This window comes from Lagopus muta, chromosome 7 (genome assembly GCF_023343835.1).
Source record: "Lagopus muta isolate bLagMut1 chromosome 7, bLagMut1 primary, whole genome shotgun sequence".
NCBI lineage: Eukaryota > Metazoa > Chordata > Aves > Galliformes > Phasianidae > Lagopus > Lagopus muta.
Window position 1 is genome coordinate 20,023,983 of NC_064439.1, and position 19,539 is coordinate 20,043,521.

The 19,539-nt window shown below is 40.2% G+C and overlaps 1 protein-coding gene across 5 annotated transcripts in view; it reads left to right on the forward strand.

Annotated features, from left to right (window-relative positions):
• The window catches only part of RSU1 (Ras suppressor protein 1), a 98,217-nt gene that overhangs the window by 65,593 nt on the left and 13,085 nt on the right, over window positions 1–19,539 (forward strand). The window contains exon 9 of one of the 5 annotated variants that reach the window (XM_048951462.1): window positions 13,461–13,715. The exons of 3 other annotated variants lie outside the window; for them this stretch is intronic. In XM_048951462.1, coding sequence (XP_048807419.1) covers window positions 13,461–13,536 — 76 coding nt within the window. In that variant the 3' untranslated portion in view covers window positions 13,537–13,715. Of the gene's footprint in view, window positions 1–7,721; window positions 13,436–13,460; window positions 13,716–19,539 lie in introns of those variants that run through there. One more of the 5 variants, XM_048951463.1, reaches the window with a different exon arrangement.

A 19,539-nucleotide genomic window follows, 5' to 3' on the forward strand; every position in this document is an offset into this window, starting at 1 on the left:
TCAGAATGGTTATGTTATGGTTAGTCTGGCTGGCCACTGTGCCAGGCAGCTGTTCCCTCTGTTTGAGTTGGAAGAGACCCTAAAATTCCAACTCCCCAGAGTTCCTACTCCCCAGCTGTGAGCAGGGAGAGGTACTCAAGTCCTTAGTCTTCTTGGTAGCTTCCATTGGACTCCTTTTACAATGTCCAGCTGTCTCTTGCATTGAGGGTCCTAGAACTGGGTATAGCACTCCAAGTATAGCCTCACCAGCACTGATAGGTGAGGAATGCAGGTCTCCTGACCTGCTGGTGATAACTGCATGAAGCAGCCAAAAGTGGGTGAGTAGCTCTGGCTTCACCACTTCCCCTCAGGCATAATTTTTACCTTTGGGAAGAAGCTCTGTTTCTGTCCTCTGGAGGTGCCTTGCATGCAGCCCAAGTGCTCGTGTTCTGTGTAAAGGCATAATATTAATGTTTTTGGATCCACCTCAGGCTCTACAGACAGAAAAGCTTTCTATTCACTGATGTAGAGAACGGGAGAGAACAGAACTACTATATGCACTTGCTGCTCACCAGGTGCTTCTCTGAGAAGAGGTGGTTCTTCTGAGGCTGATAGATACTGCTGGTAGAAGGAGAGCCCTATTTTTCTCTGAGATGCCGTGGTACCTCATGAGTTCGTACTGATTTGGAATTTATACAAGCAGCCTGACATGCCCCCTGTGTAAGGTTGCTGACCCGTAGTCTACACAGGGCAACTCTGTAACCACTACATTGCCTGAGAGGGTGTGATTAATTCAGGGCTAGTTCACTTTTGGTGCTAGAAGCTGTTTTTAAGACCTCAGTGATTCAAGTTTGCTTCTGTGTCCTTAAACTTGAGTAGTAAGGTTCGGAGCAAGGGTGAGACGCCATCACATGAACCTGCAGCATGCCAGCTGCTCCACAAGCCCTGCAAAAATGTACCCTCGTATCCAGAAATGATGTGCTCCTCCAGCAGAAGCCATCTTCCATTTCCTGCATGGCTGGAAGACATGCACAGGCACTTCCCAAAGGAGCAGCACGTGAGCATTCATAGCTTAGTTTACCTATGATTATATGTTCATGGAATTGTATATTTTACTGCAACTATTTCTGCATCTTACATAGAATAGGGGCCTTCATCTGTCTCATTTTTGCACATGTTCAGTATGCTTATGTCTTTTTATGCAAGTTTGGAAACCCCTAGAACTTGAAAAATATTTTTCTTGTATCCATAAAACCACTCTCCATTCTGACAGAATTATAGAAGCTTCAAAGCTGCCATATAAAGGTATGAAATAGTTTACTTTTAACAACATGTAGTGGCCCCAATTCTTATTTACATTTCCCAGTTTGTAACTTCACACTGTATTTTTAAAAGTCAGATAAAGTGCTTTTATCTTCTGGTTATATTTTTTGATGCTGTGGGAGATATGTTTAGTTTTTATGTTCAAAACTGCCAACCTATTTTAGAACCTGCTGAAAAACGTTATCTGAGCAAAGGAGCAATCATAAAGCAAGGCTTTGGAAAATCACAAGTTTTAGGCAGAGTTTCTAGTAAATATATTAGACTTGCAGTTAGACTTAAAGACGGTGTTTTTTAGAAGGATGCAATATTGCAGAAGTGATATTTGTCATTAAGTCTTTCCTCCTAACGAGGCATCCTTTGTTCAATCCATTGTAAAGTTCCTCATCACCTAAATAACAGAGGACATAAATGTTAGTTGGATCAGGGCTTTGCATAGGAAAAATGCTTCGTTGGTGTTTGCATGCCTTTGTTCCATGAAAGTTCTGACTTGTACTTCATAAAGGAATCCCAGCTGATTGTTCTAATTCTTTTAAGAAACCTTTTCTGCCCTCTTCTGTCCCTATGCCTTTCACTTCAAGCAGATCTTTCTTTCAGTCCAGTTGTATTGTAGCTGGGCTAATTTAAACAGTTCTTCTGTATGAGTTGGTTCAGTAACTCCAGTGAATCAGCTCAGTGACAAATGCCTCTCAAAGTTGTCCCTCAGACCTACAGAATAATGTTCTGCTGTGACAGGCAATTCTGGTTCAGGATTTGGTTATGTAGTTACATTTTTTATTCGCACTTGGGTAACAGTGATTTTTTTTTATTCTTTTCTTGTCAACACTTATGTAAAAGAATATATTGTGTGTATAATTGTATTACTTAATGAAATCTGTTGTCCATTTTACTTCACTACTGGACCCAACCCTTAACAAAAAAAAACCAACAGAACAACCCTACAGTGTGGGAACAATCCCACAATTTTGATTAATGCATTGCTTCAGAATTCTATCATCAGGAAATAGAAACGTTTTGGATAACTGGATTTTTCTGGAAGATCTGCTTTTAAAATATGACACATTAAAGTGTTTTTATATCTTTGCCTGGGTTAAGCTATATAGCAAATGCTTTTGATATAACACTTGTGTTTCATTTGAAGGCTATAAATATTTTTTTCAGATCAACCTCATATATTTGGATGTCTAGCAGAAATTCTCACTCTAACTGAAGCATATCCATCATTCTTTAGAGTATCCATCACAGCACATCCTGATTCAATAAGAGATGATATCTTGTTATCCTTTCAGCAAGTCACTGTATTTATGGGTTTAGCTCACATTGTCTGGATGTGTCTTTGATGGAGAGTGTTGGGTGTTGTGGGACTACCTCCCTGTACTCCACATAACTTGGGATACTGCTGTGTTGTGCTGGGCCATACAAGACGTTCCTATCTGTGAGTGGTATCAACAGATAACAAAGGAGTTTTTGTCACTGCTGAGTTGATATATTCAGTTCTGTTAAAATAAGGAAGGCTTTGGCTTAGTTTGTAATACTGAAAGGTCTCATCTGAATTGCTAGTTACAGATTTTCACATAATTTCTTTCTTTCCCACAGCCATCATAGAATACAAACACATATTTACCCTTATTTGGTTATTTGTTGTTAAATCTCAATAAATACTCAAAAATATCTGTGGATATTTCAATTATTTTTAGAATTAAAAAAGCATAAGTCAGATTGAAACTTTTGCCCAAGAAGTCTCCATTTTGTAGGGATATGTGACCATTGATGATGTTTTCACATACAGAAATATACTTTTGGAAAGATGACGCTTCACACAGCGTTGCATGTAGTTTGGACATGTCTGTTTTAATGTGAATGATCAGGTGAAAGTTGTTTGCAGGTTGTAATGATAGTAATTATAATAGAATACCTTTGAACTTTGTAAAAATCCTCTTAAAAAAAGAAGACAAGATGACCCAAAGAAAGAACAGAGAACCAGATGTGGGCTTTTGGTGATGAAAAACACAGAACACGTTTCATAAGGGTAAGGGTCAGTAAGGAGATCTTTTCTCATTGGTAAATGTTGAGGATGTAATTTTAGAAAATAATTGAGCAGATAGGCTTGCAAATAAAACAGGAGGAAATGTTAGGGGCCATGCTTCTATGGCAGAAGTAGTTGCTAGTAATGCAATAAGGGGAGGAAAATTAATTACAGGTTCATAGCCGTCCACAGATGTTTGAAAGATGGACATCCTAGTCATGCTAATATGTTGTAGCTTATTAGAGGTGGGATATGGACAGCTTTAGCCTGAATACTAGATAAGATCTCCTCATAGCTGGAGTGGATTAAGTCTTTATAATGTATTTTTCTCTGAATACTTAAAACACATAGTTAGCAATATTTATTAAGGGCAAAAGTTTTATTGCTCAGAGCACAAGTTAGATTCTGGTTCTTGCTGTTACAGTGCTTGAAGCATTTGGGGCCATCCAATTACAGCAATCTGCTAACCTCTTCGTAAGAGAAAGCCAAAACCCGTGTCTGGAGAGATGAATGAGATGGACCTCAGGGCAGACAGCTCACAGAATAGGCTTTTGATTAAAAAATTACCTCATTCTTAAGTACTGATTGGGGTATTTCAGAGAAACAGATGAAATCCTGATACAGAAAAAGTCTTGCATTTCCTGCTGCAGAAGTTTCTTGCAGGCTATAAGCTGCCTAAATAGCTGGCTTTTGGGAAGTCCTCTTGGCAGAAAAATGAAGTAATTTCACTGTTTTTGAGGGGTAATGGCTAGTTTCCACACAGGTGTTGTCAGTGATTAAAACATGCTGATAGCAGCCAAACAAAAGGAAAAGTCATTTTTATGTAAGATAGAATGCATGTTTTCAAACATTAGAGGCATGATACAGATCATTTAGAAGCTGCACTTATAAACTTTCCAAGACCTTTCATGTAACACCACAGCCTTGCCAAATTAAATGAGGTGAGAACTACAGAAGTAATGAAAAGCATCCGAGGAATTCCCTGAGGCAGTTCCCAGTGAGTGTTGTTGGAGCACAGAGGAGTGGAAAGGTGCTCCACCTGAGGTTTTGGGTTGGCAAGCAGGTGTAATGTGGAGGGACCTCTACAGGTTTTTCATCACTCACTGATGAAAATCTGTGAAGATTTCAGGCTGCTGAAATCTGATAGACCTATTGGTGCTCCAGCACACATCTTCATACTGCCCAGGTCAGATCACAAAGGGACCTCTCCAATGATGAAACATCTGGCTCAGTGGGGCCTTCTGTATCTCAGTTTTATCCTGCTAACGGCTGGTAAGGGAGTTCTTGTATTCCAAAGATGCACAGTTAAGAAAAATAATTGCCAGTGACATCAAAGAGTATTAATGGTAGATCTGATGCTCCAGGTGAGCCCCATGCTCTGAGGTCAGAGCTCATTTTACCGTTCTGTCTCAGAAGACACAGTTGCTAATTCTTCCTTGATCTTTGAGGTCCCTTTCAACCCAAGCCATTTATTATTCTTGAATAGAGATTGGTAAAACCAAGTTCTTCGGTCATTCTCTATTGTGTTATTCTGGCAGGCCTCCCCGTGCTTTCCTTTCTGCAAAGGTGTAATGGGTTTCAAGCTTTGCAAAACAAATTTCTTCTGTTCTGGTGGGATTTACTCAGATCGCAGCAAGTCAAAAATCAGTCATTCCAAGAAAAGAGTGAGAAAAACTGTGAGGCAGGTTGTTACTTGCATATTCACTTGTAGATCCCCAGCGGCAATCTTGGCCTTTTGACTACTGATGTTTGCTCTGCTGTTCTGCATGTTGTGCTGCTGTGTCAGTCTTCAGTTTCTGAAATGTATTGCCTATCCAATTTGACAGGTGTCATTGTACTATTATCTTGGCTTTGTAGTTCCAGATAAAATTTCTTGCAAACACAGTAGTTCCTTAGTCTGCCTCATTTCAAATAGGTGTGAAGTTTTGGTGTTCATTTTCAGGATTTTGACAAAAGTTTTCAAGTTTGGTGCTCCCTGGACTCTTTGGTACCCATTGGTGGCTGAGCCTTCCTCAGAAGCAGTTGGTGCCTTTTGCAGTTAGAGTATTCCTTCCTGTCAGTGAAGTTATCACTGCCAGAAGAGAACAAAATGTTCCCTCAGGAGAAAGTGAGAGGATTAGGGAAATCATTATTAATACTCATAGCTGCGAAATATCCATGGCTTTTTTACCAGTCTTTTCTGTGGTAGAAAAGGGAGAGCTTCACAGCTTTTTTATTTTGTCTAATTTTGTTCATATCTGTACATCTGAGCCTTGTATCCTGCTAATTAGAATTAAACTTCATTGTAGACATTTACGTGAATTTTAATATAATCTTCTGGTATCTTTTATACAACATGTATCACTGATGTGACTTGATTCTGTGGGTAATAGTTCTGAATCATCTGTGGACTTGATTGTTTATCACTGCAGTCACTTCATCCATCAAATTATTGACTGTAGTCTTGACAGTTGATGTCAAAGGCTAGATCTTTTACCATGGAATGTTAAAAGAAAAAAGGTAAGGCGTAAAAATATATGCTGTAAATCCACTGCCTTTTAACCTCTTAAAGTTCTATAGAGACTGGTCTGAGTGGTCAGAGCTCCAGCATGCCATTCCAGCTTGCACCCAGCGAGGATGAGCCCTATGGCAACTCAAGAGAGCTAATTTCAAACTGGCTGTGTCACTGCTTCAGAGAAACGTTTGATCTTCAGCCTGCCAGCATGTTTTTGAGCCAGCTTTAATGAGTAAGAATAACAGTAAAGATACAACAACATAAGGTTCAGCAGTCTTGTGCAGCTGAAACTTGTAACTCAGCTTCTTCACTGCTTGTGAAGCACTGTCTGTGCTGCCGTGGTTGGGAATCACACCTTCCCTGCCATGCAGACCTATGGTTAAAGAACAACTCTTCCTTATCTTGTACTGACACTGACCATAGCAGAATTACTCATTTTCTGTGTGTGAGCAAATGAGAAGAATCAAGCCTGTAATCCTGAAAAGAAGAATTGCTTAAATTTGAACTCATGAATAAGTACGAAGTTCTAATTTCATTCTATTTCTGGTTTTCAAATGGAGACAGCAGTATATTCAGGCCTAAGTAATAGTTCTGAAGTAGGATTGAAAATGCAGAGTTTGCATTTGCTGCATTATGACTTTAACTGTGTAAATGCCCCCAGCAATGGGACCCTGGTGAGGAGCTCCTTTTCATCCTCCAGTTCTCACGTTAGTTGAGGATGCCTTCCAGTGCTCTGGTATTTGCATTCTTTTAAAGCAGATCAGAAAAGATAAATTGCTGTTATGAGATTTTATGCATTTCTGTTGAGTTACTGTAAAGCTGCCTTATTTTAGAACTAAACCAAAGCATTTTAGACCAATCATTTGTGCCCTGTAAACATTGTTTTTAGATAGTAAGTCCGTAGCAGCAGTCCTACTGAAGCTTCCTGACATTTCTTGGAGAAGCTGAGTCTCAGCCTCCTGAGGTGGAGCAACATTACCATTGTTTTGCAAGGTGTCATGTTTTTTCTTTTTGGAGAGAACAAGCTTGAAATACTCAGTGTCAATTCAGTGAAACTGTACTTGGGACTCATGGTAGTGTCTTGTGTTTGATGTTTAGAAGGAGGTGTTTCCAAAATCAAGAATTCTGAGCTGTGAAAATGAAGATTCTTGAGAAGTGACTTCCAAATTGTGTGTCCAAAGAATAATACTTTAAAAATAGACATGATTTCTTGTTTATGTAGCCTATGCCTATGATCAAGGTGATGTGAATAATTCACAGCTATCAATTTTGAATAGAGCAAGAGGACTGAAACTTATAAGTATTAAAGAAAAGGGCCACATATGTAGTTACTAAAATTATGTTTCAGAAGGTTTGACTGAAAGAGAGACCAAACCCTTTCTCTTCTGCCCCTTTGCTCAATGCCTTTTTGTCTGAAAGAAAGGTGTTCTGTGTGCTCTGCAAGGAGTGACTTGTTAGCCAATAGTAACAGCTTAGCTGCTGTTTCTTGAGTGTTTTGTTTTGTTTCTGGTTTTTCTTTTCAGGTCTTTGTAGTCAAGCTACATGTAGCTATGTTTGTGTTTAAGGGAAAGTAAAAACCAGCAGGTTTTATGTTGTTAATGAATTATTTCAGGTGTGCTTTCCATGTGAAGTTTGTCAAAACATATTCAGGACAATGCCTTAGATGCCTCCTGCTGCCTCCTGATTGCCAGTGGCAAAGACCCAGGTGAGGTGAGCGCTTTGCCAAAAGTTAAGCCTGGTGATGGCAAAGGGATAGGAACAAATCTCGATCATTCAGAAAACTCTCCATGATGATACGAAGGAAAGCTGTACTGCAATCTGATGTGTGAGGAGCCAGGGATGCCTCCTTTCAGTGCACTGAATCTAAGGGTTTTGCAAACAGGCTCCTGTCTCTCTTTGCAGCCGTTCCTAGTTTGGATCCTGGTTTGGATGCTGCAGTGCAGAGCATTCCAGTGAGTCCTGAGGAAAGTCGTGCATTGATCTGACAGCAGAGTTGAAGGATCATTACTGCTGAGCAAGGCAAGAAATTGTAAACGTGTCACATGAGCACAACAGTGTCTGTAGCAAGCTGGATTTATGCATCCTGGTAGAAAGAGGAAAATCTTTCCACTTCTAGCTGTGGGACACAGCATCCAGTGAGCCTGTCCTTGTGTTCTGTTGAGTTCTAGAGTGTTGGAATTACTGCACTGCTGTCTGAGTTATATTTCTTTGTGTGACAATTGAACTTTCAAGCTGTGGTAACCAGCCAAGTGTCAACAACGACACAGAGCACACAGCAAAGATGCAAGAAAGTAATGTTTAAGATTGGTTTTCTGGAAGAAGACTGGCAATGTTAGACTGAGGATCCCTGATGGAGAGGAATTATTTCTACCAGTGATGAGGACAGTCTGTTCCTCAGTTCTTTGCCCACTGTCAGCCCACAGTATGGCCCAGCAGCATCTCCTTTCATGTCAGGTACTTACAGGTGTGTCTTCACCTCTGATGCAGAAAGGTATTTCACACCTGTGCTGCAGCTGTTGTATCTGGGTGATGCTCCACATAATCCTTGCTCCTTGAGAAGTCTGTTGTGCAGTCCTTGAAGCTTCCTGGTCTCCAGACTGCCAGGAACCTCTGCTGGTGGTCAGCCTGGAGCCCTTCCATCTATGCAGAACTCATGCACGCTGGAGAGGACTTGCACATCATTTGTTGGAGTGAAGTTTTGAGCACATTTCTTTAACAGATGGTTTTAGTTGCACGTGTGAAAATAACTGCATTTTCATGTTTAGGGATAATCAGTCAAATTCCATGCGGCACACTCATGTGCAGCCAAAAAGGAGGCAAAATTGCTTCACAGCCATGGCAGGAGTGGAGAGCTGGGGACTTGTCCCCTGCCAGAAGGAACCCAGCTGTCCTGCGGGAAGGCACAGTGGTCACAGGTGGCAGCGGTAGGCACTTGACTCTGCTCACACTGTCATTTAGCCAAGAGGAGACCCAGACACTTGTTTATGTTAAACTCTTCAAGCGAATGTATTTGTGTTGGTTTTTTTTGTGTGTGTGTGTCTTTTCTTTATACAGCTTTTATGAAAAAAAAAATAAAAAAAGAGCAAATGAAACAGCAGGTATGACAAGTAGCAATTTTAAAATCTTACCTCCAGTCTTTCAGCCTTCATTCCTGCCAAAACGTATCTAGAAACAAATGGAATGATTTGTCTGATGTTGGACTTGACCTGAGGATTTCCTGTAGGGAAATAAGTCACAAGGAAATGTCTCAGAGAGCTAACTATCAGCTCTTTAGAGGAAAACAAAAAAGGTTGCAGAGTTAGTGCTAAACTCTTCAGAGGTTTCAGCTTGTTATTTTTGCTCAGTGTACGTGTGGCGTGCACTGCTTTTTATATTTTAAAGCACACATCTCTGTGCATGACACAAGGACAGCATCAGAAGACAGGCAGCAGCAGGGGTTTGAGTGGATCCCGCAGTGATAGGAATGGTGGCAATGGAGGCTTGGGTGCTAGATGAAAGCCTTTTTATTTGCAAGCTGACTGGCAGCTAGTATTAAACAGTTGATCTCCTGTCCCTTATATTAGCCAGTGTAAGGATGCCGCTGGCAGATTGCCCAGACAAAAATGGCATCGTAGTAGCTAAGGAAATTTCTCTAGGAAAAATTATTGTTATTCAGGTTAACCTCTATTTTCAGATTCACAGTTATAAGTAAGGCTTAACCCAAGAATCTCAAGAAAAAGATCTCACCCCATTGAGTGCAAGGGATGGAAATTTATCTGTAGTGTGAATTGAAGCTGGAAGTTCACCTGTGTGCTTCCACATGTACCTGTAAAAAAAAACAGCAACACTTCTTCCTTCCCCCGCTCTGTCACATGCCAGGTGTTCTTACACTGTCTTGTTTGGCTGTTTCTTTGTTTTCTGGTGTTTTCCTGTGAACAAAGGAAACATGCCTGATTTATGCATACACCCCTATTTGGGCACCATATTTCTAGATGTTCAGATTCAGCCCGTTGCAGGCAGCATAACTGAGGCACTGAGAACACTGAGTGCCTGTTACTTGGCCAGGAAAACTTCATAGAGGTCACTTTTGCTGCCATCACAGCAGAAGAAAATTGTGAAACCTGGGAATTTCATTCAACACAGAAAATAATTAGAGGCTTCAAGACAATCAGCAGGACTCAAATTCCTTAGCAATTTCAGGAGCAGACAGAGGATATGAGTTTGGGTATATTAACCCACTGTATCTCAGCAGAAGCTTATCATCTTGCCTAACCTGATGGTATAAAAGTTAGCATCACTTTGTCTGATTCAGTCCCCCTAGATGCAGAAAAGTGTGTGTGTGGGGGGAGTACTAAACCATGATTGAGCTCTTGAAAACAAGTAACAATTTGTAGCTCTGCAGATGCTCAGTGTAAGATCAGTTGTTATTATGACAGTACAGGGATTGGTATTAAACACTGCCAAAAATATATTGGATCGTATATATACATATATATGTATATGTATAAAAAAAATAGAGCTTTCAACTTATCTGTTTTTCAGCTATCACAAAGAAATGTGAAGCACTTGTTCCCAGGTCTCAAGCTGGACATCTGCATGAATTGCGATGTTACTGTAAATATTTCTCAGCAAGGGCAGGTAGACGCTATTGGAAAAGCCAGAACAAATTCTTAAGTTGCCAATATTGTCACAAAATCTCCCTGCAGAATGAAGTTGTTTGACAAAGTGTTTCCCTGGTGATTTGGCTGCAGATGAAAATGTCTTTAGCAATAAAATTCTGTGCTCGGGTCTCAGCTCTCTGTGCTCATCAATCAGCAAATGACATACCAAGGATCTTTTTTGCTGGATTAGCTAATATGGTGGGGAAAACATGTCAGACATTGATATTCCTTTGAATTTCTATACATAGGGATTTTTCCACTCTTTAAGGCACCTTATTTATTTAAAAATACCTGTTTTGTTGTCTGCAGCTTCCTTTAGTAATCAATAATGCTGCAATAGGATTAATGCAAAACTGTTTTTTATGTAAGCAGATTGTCTTGCCTAGAGATATTGCCTGCTGTCAGAAAGCCGCTGTCAGTCTCAGGGAAGGAAGAGGCAATGCATGTGATGGCAGTGCTTCTACCCTTAGTGCACTGGAGATGCACATCCTTTGTGCTTAATTTATGAATGTTTTGCCAACAAATGGCATTTTCTGGAATTTTTGTGACCGTGTCTGCATTGTAAACATAATTTAGTTGGGGATAATTACGTCCTTTATCTGCTATCCTTTCATGAAGTATCATTAATGATTTTAGGAAGTTCAGGTACGCAGCTGAAAAGGAATAAATCACCTTACAGTTTAATTACCTCTGATATAACAGCAGCAAGTACCTTCTGGGAAGCTGCCTCCTGTGTTACTCAATGACTGTCAGTGATGAAGCTGTGTTGCTTAGCGGATGCTCGATTAAGGAGATTGGTTCACAGTGTTTTATGCTACATCTGTTGCTGCCGCTACTGAATTTTATAAAGGTATTCAATACCTATAAAAATATGACAGATGTCAGTAATAACTGTTACTCCATACTTACTTTTTAAGGAAAAAATGGGAGCTTAGTGCAGTTCGCATAAAGATGTATATGAAATGTTTAACGTGAAATCCTTTTAAATTCTTAAATTCGATTTTTGGAACAATTTTATGAGATTCCAGGAAATATCTTAAGATACAGATCCCCTCTGTGTAAAGTTTGTCCATCTGCTGAGGAAAATATTAAGGGAAGAGTCATTCAGTTTTCTATTAAATGTCTCAAAACTGAGTCCCTCCTATTCAGATCCAACCGCCTGTGAGGCAAAAAGAAAGCACAGGTGAAAAGATGAGTACCCTATATTTAAAAAAAAAAGAAAAAAAAAAAGATGAAGTGCTGAAAAATGTGGAAAGGAAGAAAGAAGGCAGAAAAGTAGTAAAGAGGAAAGACCAGTAAGAAAGCGAAGGCTTACGAACTAGAAATAGGAACAGCTCCACTTTTCGACAGGGAAGATAAATGAGGAGAATCAGCTGTTTAGGCAAAGAGGAGAGGTAGAGAGGAAGTGCAGCAAAAGCAGAAAAGCAAAGAATTTAGCAAAAGCACCAAATAATGAAAAAAATGGGATATAAAAAGCTATTAGCTGCCTGTTCCTTCTATAAACAGTTCAATTTTGGGAGAGAGGGATGATAGGCAAAAGTCAAATTCACAACCCAAGTTACATTTTCTTATTTGTTCTTTTCTTAGGACTCTGCATTTCTTTTATTTTTGCATTCACCAAATCTGTTTTGGATAAACTGCTCTTCTTTTAATACCGCTGTGTTGCTAAGATGTGTGACTCCTTCAAAACATTTGAATAATATTTTTTCCAGAATGTAGCATTTGCAGGATCTCGCATTTATGTAGATGCGTGAGAATGTGCAAATCCTTGGCAGCACTGTGGGCTGGCCTTCTATTTGCCACTTAGCAAAGGTGAGCCAGAACAGGACAAAAGCCCAACCTGTTCTGAGTGGTGCAGGAGCACAGCTGTGCTCTCTGGAGCCTTCTCTTGAGGATCACAGTGCATGCCCTGCCCTCTACTTGGGGAAGTTTCCTTAGGGCAGCAGTCCAAACATTGTTAATGCTTCACAGGTTAGTGTAACAGGGTAGTGTTAACCAATAGCCAGTTTCAGCCTTTAATTCATAGTCTATAGCAATAAGAGTACATTCTGTTTCAAAGGATGTTTTCTTTTAAGGAAAAATGATTTTTATTTTTTTTTTTTTCTGAATTTAGGAGGTGGGAGTTAGGCAGCACTTAATGTATTGACTGCAGTGAGAGAAAATTTGAGCATAAGGCACAGAGACATGTAGGTTGAGTTTAGATGAACACATTTGTCTGTGAAAAATTATATACTGCCTCAACCAAAAGGACTTCTTTCCTTCTGAAAATAAATGTTTTCTCCCATGTATTGAGAGATGTTACAGATCTCCCACTGTAACAGTGGAGTTTTCATACATATATGCATAAGTGCTATTAAACTAATGTTTGCAGAAATTAATGGACTCCTTTAAAAAAGTATCTTTTTGCCTTCAAATGTATGGTTTTATTTCGTTATTTTATCGTGGAGCTGTGAGCCCATGGCCTCTGCTTCTTTGTTCTGCCCGAATTAAACAGTGCACTCACAGCCGTGCTCTCTTCCTTACTAAAAATAATTTCCAAAGAAATCATTGAGAAAGGGTGTGAGAATATCTGATCTAAAATTACCAGTTCTTTCACTGGGATAATATCTGAAGAATATAGTAAAGAAGAGAGTCAAGTTAAATGATATCTTGTGTCTCTCCCAGGCCAGGATTAATGTAAGTACAGAATGGATATAATGTAAGAAATGATAAGCTATAGTTGTGGCCCAGTTAAACAAAACAGAAAGTAAGGGAGGTGTTTTTTGGAAAAGGTCTAGCTCGGAGTAAAGCCTTGCTATTTTGTCCTTGCCTTGCTGCCTTTATTTTGACTGTCTGCAGCTGATCTTCAGCATCTTTAGTTGGTAGGGACAGCTTTTAAAAGGGAAAGCTGGTCATAGGAACCAGCATTTTCCAGCAAAGGGCATTGTCTGTGTCTGGTCTACTTGGAAATACCTACAAAATGTGCTCTGTGTTTGTTTGTGATTTTGTCTCTTTTCCATAGCCATGTGTGGAACCGCACTGGGGGCAGCCGTGGGTTTGCAACACGAAGTGGAGGAACCGTGCCACAGCTTTGGTGACATCAGCATGGAGTAAAACTCCGTTTTTAGAAACGTTGTACAGGAAAAAGAGGCAATTCTGAAAATGGCTGAGATTAATAAGTGCACGAGAAGTTGGAAGGTGCTGTTCGCAGGATGGTGGTTGTTGCCATAGTGACCAAGAAAGTGGAGAACGGAGGAATTTTGAAGAGAATATCAGCTCAGACTTTAGTAATGCTCAGTTAGCATCTGATGTCTGTGCAAGAGTCCTTCCAGGCAGGCGGCGCCTTGTGTAGTGCAGTGCATGCCATGAGGGATAGGCATTGTCGCTCAGGTGGATGGAGAAGTGCCCTTGCCTGGAAATGACCCACAGTGTGTTTGCCTGTGCAGGTCATTCCCACAGTGTCCCTTGGCACCTCTCCTGGCAGGGCATTTGCTTGTTTCCTCTCCTATTCTGAAAATGCCAGGGAAACTGTGAGGAATAACTGTGGTCTGACTTCTTTCTGTCTTGTGTCTATAGTTCAGATTGAAGCTCTTATCCATGATTTGCACCAAAAAGCTCATTTTGCTTTAATAAGAATTATTTCTTTTACTTAATACGTGAAGCCCATCAAGTGGGTCCGGTCCAGCTCTAAAGATGTCAAGTCAATTAATCATGGAAGGAGAGTCAGGACAGAGTTTGTCTCTATAATGTGGAATCGGAATCAGGACAGGGCTAGGAACTGCTTGAGACCAAGATATATGGCTGTTCTGATACAACGTAAAAAGCATTTTTTAAATTAATGTCCTTGGCATGGACTACGCTAATACTTTCCTTTTGCAACATTTATTTTTTCATTAATGGTGCTAATGTGACCTAAAGATGAATGTGTAAAAGTGACAAGCACCATGTATGTTTAAACAGGAAAGGGTCTCCTGAAGTCTGTGCTCATACTGGATGTTCTTGGTCTTGAAGTAATGGTACTGAAAACCATAGAGTAAGGAGAACTTCAACAGTGTCTGGGGGATTTGTTCCTCTTGCCATTCAGGTGCCCCCGTGTTTTTCTGTCCTGCACTATAAGGGCTCCCTGAATTAATATGGTCTGAACTCTCATCTGTTCTTTCACTCACTCCATGCTTCTTTTCTTCACCAAGGTAAGAAATGCGTGTATGTTTCTTATAGTATGCCACCGTCGTCCTCTTTCTCCTATGCCAAGGTCAACTGCTTTTCTTTGCATGAAAATGCGTGTGTCCCTTCACTCTTCTTTTGTCCTCGTCGCTCCTCCTTCCTCTCTTCCATCCTCTGCCTTGCTCTTACTTTCTGCCTCTCCCTGAGGCAATTTGTTCCAAGTATGTGCATTTCTAAAGTGTACTGGGAGCAAGAGCTGCAAGGATACGGGAGGGAAGAAGGGGATTGTTAATGCTGGTAAGAAGGATGGCAGCCATCCCCTGGCTATTTGATCTATAAACCATTACTGACAGACTCGGATGTCTGAGGCAGCTGCATAACTAAATGCAAGAGGTCACAAACTCACGGGCTCTGTGTATATATACCTTTCCCCTTTCATTTTCTTGTTTTCACCAAAATCAATATGACATTGCCAATTGCCTAGAACATTCCCTAAAATGTGGGAATTCATCAAATAATCCAGCATTCTGAAATTATCTTGTTATAAACGAACACTGAGAAATGCCACTTGGCCAAGAATCACAACATCCAGGGATGAAAACTAACCTTCCTGTGCTCTTAGGCTGTCAGTCCCTCTGCACAATGTTGTTTTGTTTTTTTTTCCAGGATGCACTGGGGTTTTTTTCCACAGCTGTTACACACAGTGCTCTAACATCTCTTTGGCAAGAAACCCAAGCTGACCATTTTTCTGTAATGTGGCTCTCTTCCATCACACTGATTCCTCACCGTTCTTTTTGTCAGCTTTGCATGTGTTCCTGGGCTTTGAGTGGTAATGGAGAGTTTACTATACAACATGCATGCATGTTCCTCTGTGTAACTACACCTTTTGATTCATACCATGTCAATTGGTTGATCTGATGGAAAGGTCTGAGCAAACTATACTACAGTCATTAGACCAAGTAAAGAAGTGAAGTCAGCGTACCTTTGCTTGTGGTGGTTAGGTTTTTGGTAAGTTTATTTTGAAATTGCAGTGGCTTCTTTTGTTTTGATTTAATATGGAGAAGTAATAAAACAATAAGAAAGTAGGAACTTTCTTAAATAGAAAAATATCAATGATTCTGAACTGTTTCTTCTGATTTTCAGTGAAGTGTTCCAAAAAGGCTTTAGCTGGAAGGTTGGCATAGGTCGTAAGAAAACACTTACTTGAGTATAGTAGTGTCTAACTTCTGAATTAAGTATCTTACATTAAATTAAAAAAAAAAGATGTGATACATATTTCAGCTTGGTATTCAATCTTGATCCAGTTTACTTGCTGTGATAAAAACTGCAGCCCACTGAAATCCCAGAGAGATTCATAGAGAGCTGTTGTTTGCCATAGAACCATTTCTCAAAGATAAATTACGTAGCAGTAAAGACAAGTTCATAAACTTTATTGTATTGCTTTAGGAGCGGTGCTTTAGGTGCTACCAGGAAGGCAAATTTGACACTTAGGCCTTCCCCAGGGTTTATTGAACTGTCTTAGAAACTGCCTCTTTTAATTTTTTTCCTTTTAGGATCTTTCCTAAGCTCAGTATGGGAGGGGGAGGAAGAGGATGGTCTTTTTTTCTCGATCTTTGCTTAATATTTCTGACTTCCTAGTTATCCTAGCATGTAAAAAAGAATCATACTCTAAGGAAAAAATGATACTCTCTGTACGTTATTGACTCAAAACCATGTTACTTTTTATAGTCTTGCCATTTTTCTTCAATAGCATGCATCTTTGTCATAGTTTTAAAATTATCTAGAAATAGTACAGTTACAGTTCTTAAAATTATGTGCAGCTATGAGCAATATGTACTATCCACATTTTCCATATGTTGAGACAATGTTCTAGTTTTTTGTGTATAGTAAAAAAAAAAAGTCAGCAATAAACAGTCAATCAAGTGGAACTGTATCTTAATAACTGAGTAATTTAAAAAGTTAATATCAAGCTCCTTTACATTTGTATTCTAGAATTCTAGGATGAAATGTTCTTTGAGGCCCTGTGTACGAGCCCTGAAATAGTAGGTCTTTCTGGACTTTGCAGACTGCTTTAGCACCAAAGGATTTCTGTCTGTTTGCTTTAATTGATTTATTTTTCTTGACAATTTCCATTGATCTTTAAGCAGCTATGATTTTCACTGCCTCTCTCCAGGTTTCATTTTAGGAAAAATGTAGGAGTGTTGAACTGCTGATATCTTTAGGTGATATTGCGGTCGCTTTCAAGACAGTTCAAACTGCAAGGTATCAGCCTGGAAGACATAAAGAAAGATAAAGGCAAGAGTTTATCTTCACTGTCCATGCAGGCATATCTCTCACAGCATAATAGCTGCTGTGCTGTCAAATCCAAGGTACAGGTACTTTTTGCCACGATATCTTTGTGTGAGTTCAGTGTGAGGGAACTGCCTGACCACATCATGGTAAATACAGCTTTGTCTTTGTCACTGTGAAGATGTTACAGAGAGGGAACAACCAAAAGCTGCTTTTGTTGCAACAAAAATCTCATTTTGACAGTAAAGCATAGCCAGGCAGAGAGCTAAATCATATCCAGTGTGTTATATTTTAACCCTCAGCATCCTTAACTGAGGCCCAACACATGAACACTCAGGATTCAAGTGCATTCTCAGGAATGCAAGCACAGAAATTGAAAAGAAATCAGATGTGTCCACCATATATTGCAGCAGCTATGTAGATCATGAACCTCATGAATCCCCTTTCTTGAGGAACTTATTTCCTAGTGCAGGGGCTGATCAAGTGGGTAAATTGTCTGGCAACACCATTAGGAGCCACAGTTTGGTGGCTCAGCAGGGGAGTGTGCTCTGGAAGCATCCTGTGGTCAGCTAGAGTGCTGAGCAACAAGCTGACAGCAGCCAGGTGCTTAGGTGAGAGTACAGCAGTATCTCAGAAGTGGGTACTGGGCAATAAATTACACAAGATGAGACTGAAGGAAGCAAGCCATCTTTTTATATGCCCTCTCTTTGGCACCAAACAGCTCTGTGACTCTCAGAGACTGAAGTGTTCAATCTCTATGAGCCTCTAGATACTGATGATGCTCATTTTGTTTGTCAGTGAACAGGTGAAAGCTTCCAAAAGCACTGATGCCAAATTCTCTAGTGCCTGAAGAACTGCACAGAACTGTTGTGTCTAGGCAAAGTCAGTATTTATAAGGGCTCTAGAGTGGTGAAGAAATTAGGCATCCCATATAAGAGAGAAGATGTTTTAGGCCATAAAGAGGAATTGATTTGTGGTTATTATTGCTGCCTTTGATCTGCCAACAGGGATCTGAAACTAATCCACCAGAGCAGCACAATTCTGATATATAGTGCCAGATGGAGATGCCAGAATAGGTTATTCCTGCTGCCTTTGATGCTGCCTTATCATGAAGTGATAAAACAGGTAGACAAAGCAGAGCAAGTAAAGGTTAGGAGAGTGTGTGCTGATGGAAGGCTGCTGGCTGTGTGAAGTGGCTGTCAGTCATCACAGCCACTGCAGGATCAATTAGCCATTTGCAGCATTGCCATAACCTGGTCAAAGACTGGGGGGCTGGCCATGCCAACCTATTGGTTGGTGCACAATGTTTCTTATCCTGAGCACTTTCTTACCATGTGGGGGGAGCAGAAAATGCCAGCTCTATTTCATAAGTAATCCAGTAAGCATGAACAGTTACAGAAGTGGAAAACAGTGTTTTATGTAAGGACATTTATCCACCATAGATTCATACTCCACCTATGAATTGTATCAAAAATGAATCTTACTTTAAAATATTGTGCTGTAAGCAGTGATATGGTATAGCTGCTGAGATGTTGGTGGGGTTTTACCACTTCTGATTTCATTTTGTTTAGGAATTGGAGCAATTTGAGGCTTACTAAAGCTATTAGTTCTCTGTAGATCTCACAAGCATGTCAGTCAGCATGCTCGTTGCAAAAGATGAGCTTTATATAGATGTTGAATCGATTGGCAGTGAGTTGTCAATAAATGCATCTTCTAGACACTGTGCAATTGACAAACTAATGAAGTACTTTCTCAGTGACAGAGAGATGTTGACAAATCTTTTTTCTGTTTTGCTTTTCCAATTTCTGCATTGGCATTTCTTATAAATCTGCTCCATACCACATGCCAGGATGTTTTCCCAAGTAAGGGAGCACCTGTTTGCTACCTTACATGTTTGGGATGGGATTTTGCAACCATGATAGTGGCGTGAATGTTAAGAAACTAAGAGGTAAGGACAGTAGTCAGTCAAAGGATCACATCTGATCTCTCTGCAGTGCACTTTCCAGTACGGCTCAAAGAAGATGCAGAGTAGGTGTCCTGCAGTTTGTCACTCAAGACAGCAGCTTAGTGACTGCTTTCTGTAGTTGCACTTTTTCTGCCTTCATTGTTGCTGTAGCACATACATTCATAGAATTGTAGAATGGCTTGAGTTGGAAGGGACCTTAGAAATCATCCAGTTCCAACCCACTGTTGTGAGCCAGCCTGCCATCCACCAGATTAGGCTACGCAGGGCCCCATCCATCTCTACCTTGTGCATCTCCAGGGATGGGGTATCCATGGCAATCTGGGCAGCTGTGCCAGTGCCTCACCATCCTCTGAGTAATAGTACAAAGTTTCAGCACCATTTTCCTTTTTCTCTTGCCCAGAAGCAGATGGAACCCTTGCTTTATTTTGCATTCAAGTCTCCTGTGGGTGCCTTTTGCAAATATCTGATGACCAAGCAAAGTAGCTCCTGGCCTTTTTTAAGTTCCATATTTATTTCTTTAACTCATGACCATGTGTAAGCACCAACAATTTAGTATGTGTGCTGCCTACCTACAGCAAAAAGTGTTCGGCAAAACTACATCATACTGGTATGCATAAACCTACCTTCCTTGTAAGAGAAACTATTTTGGTTATTGCGTGCATTAAGGAATTTACAGAGTGAC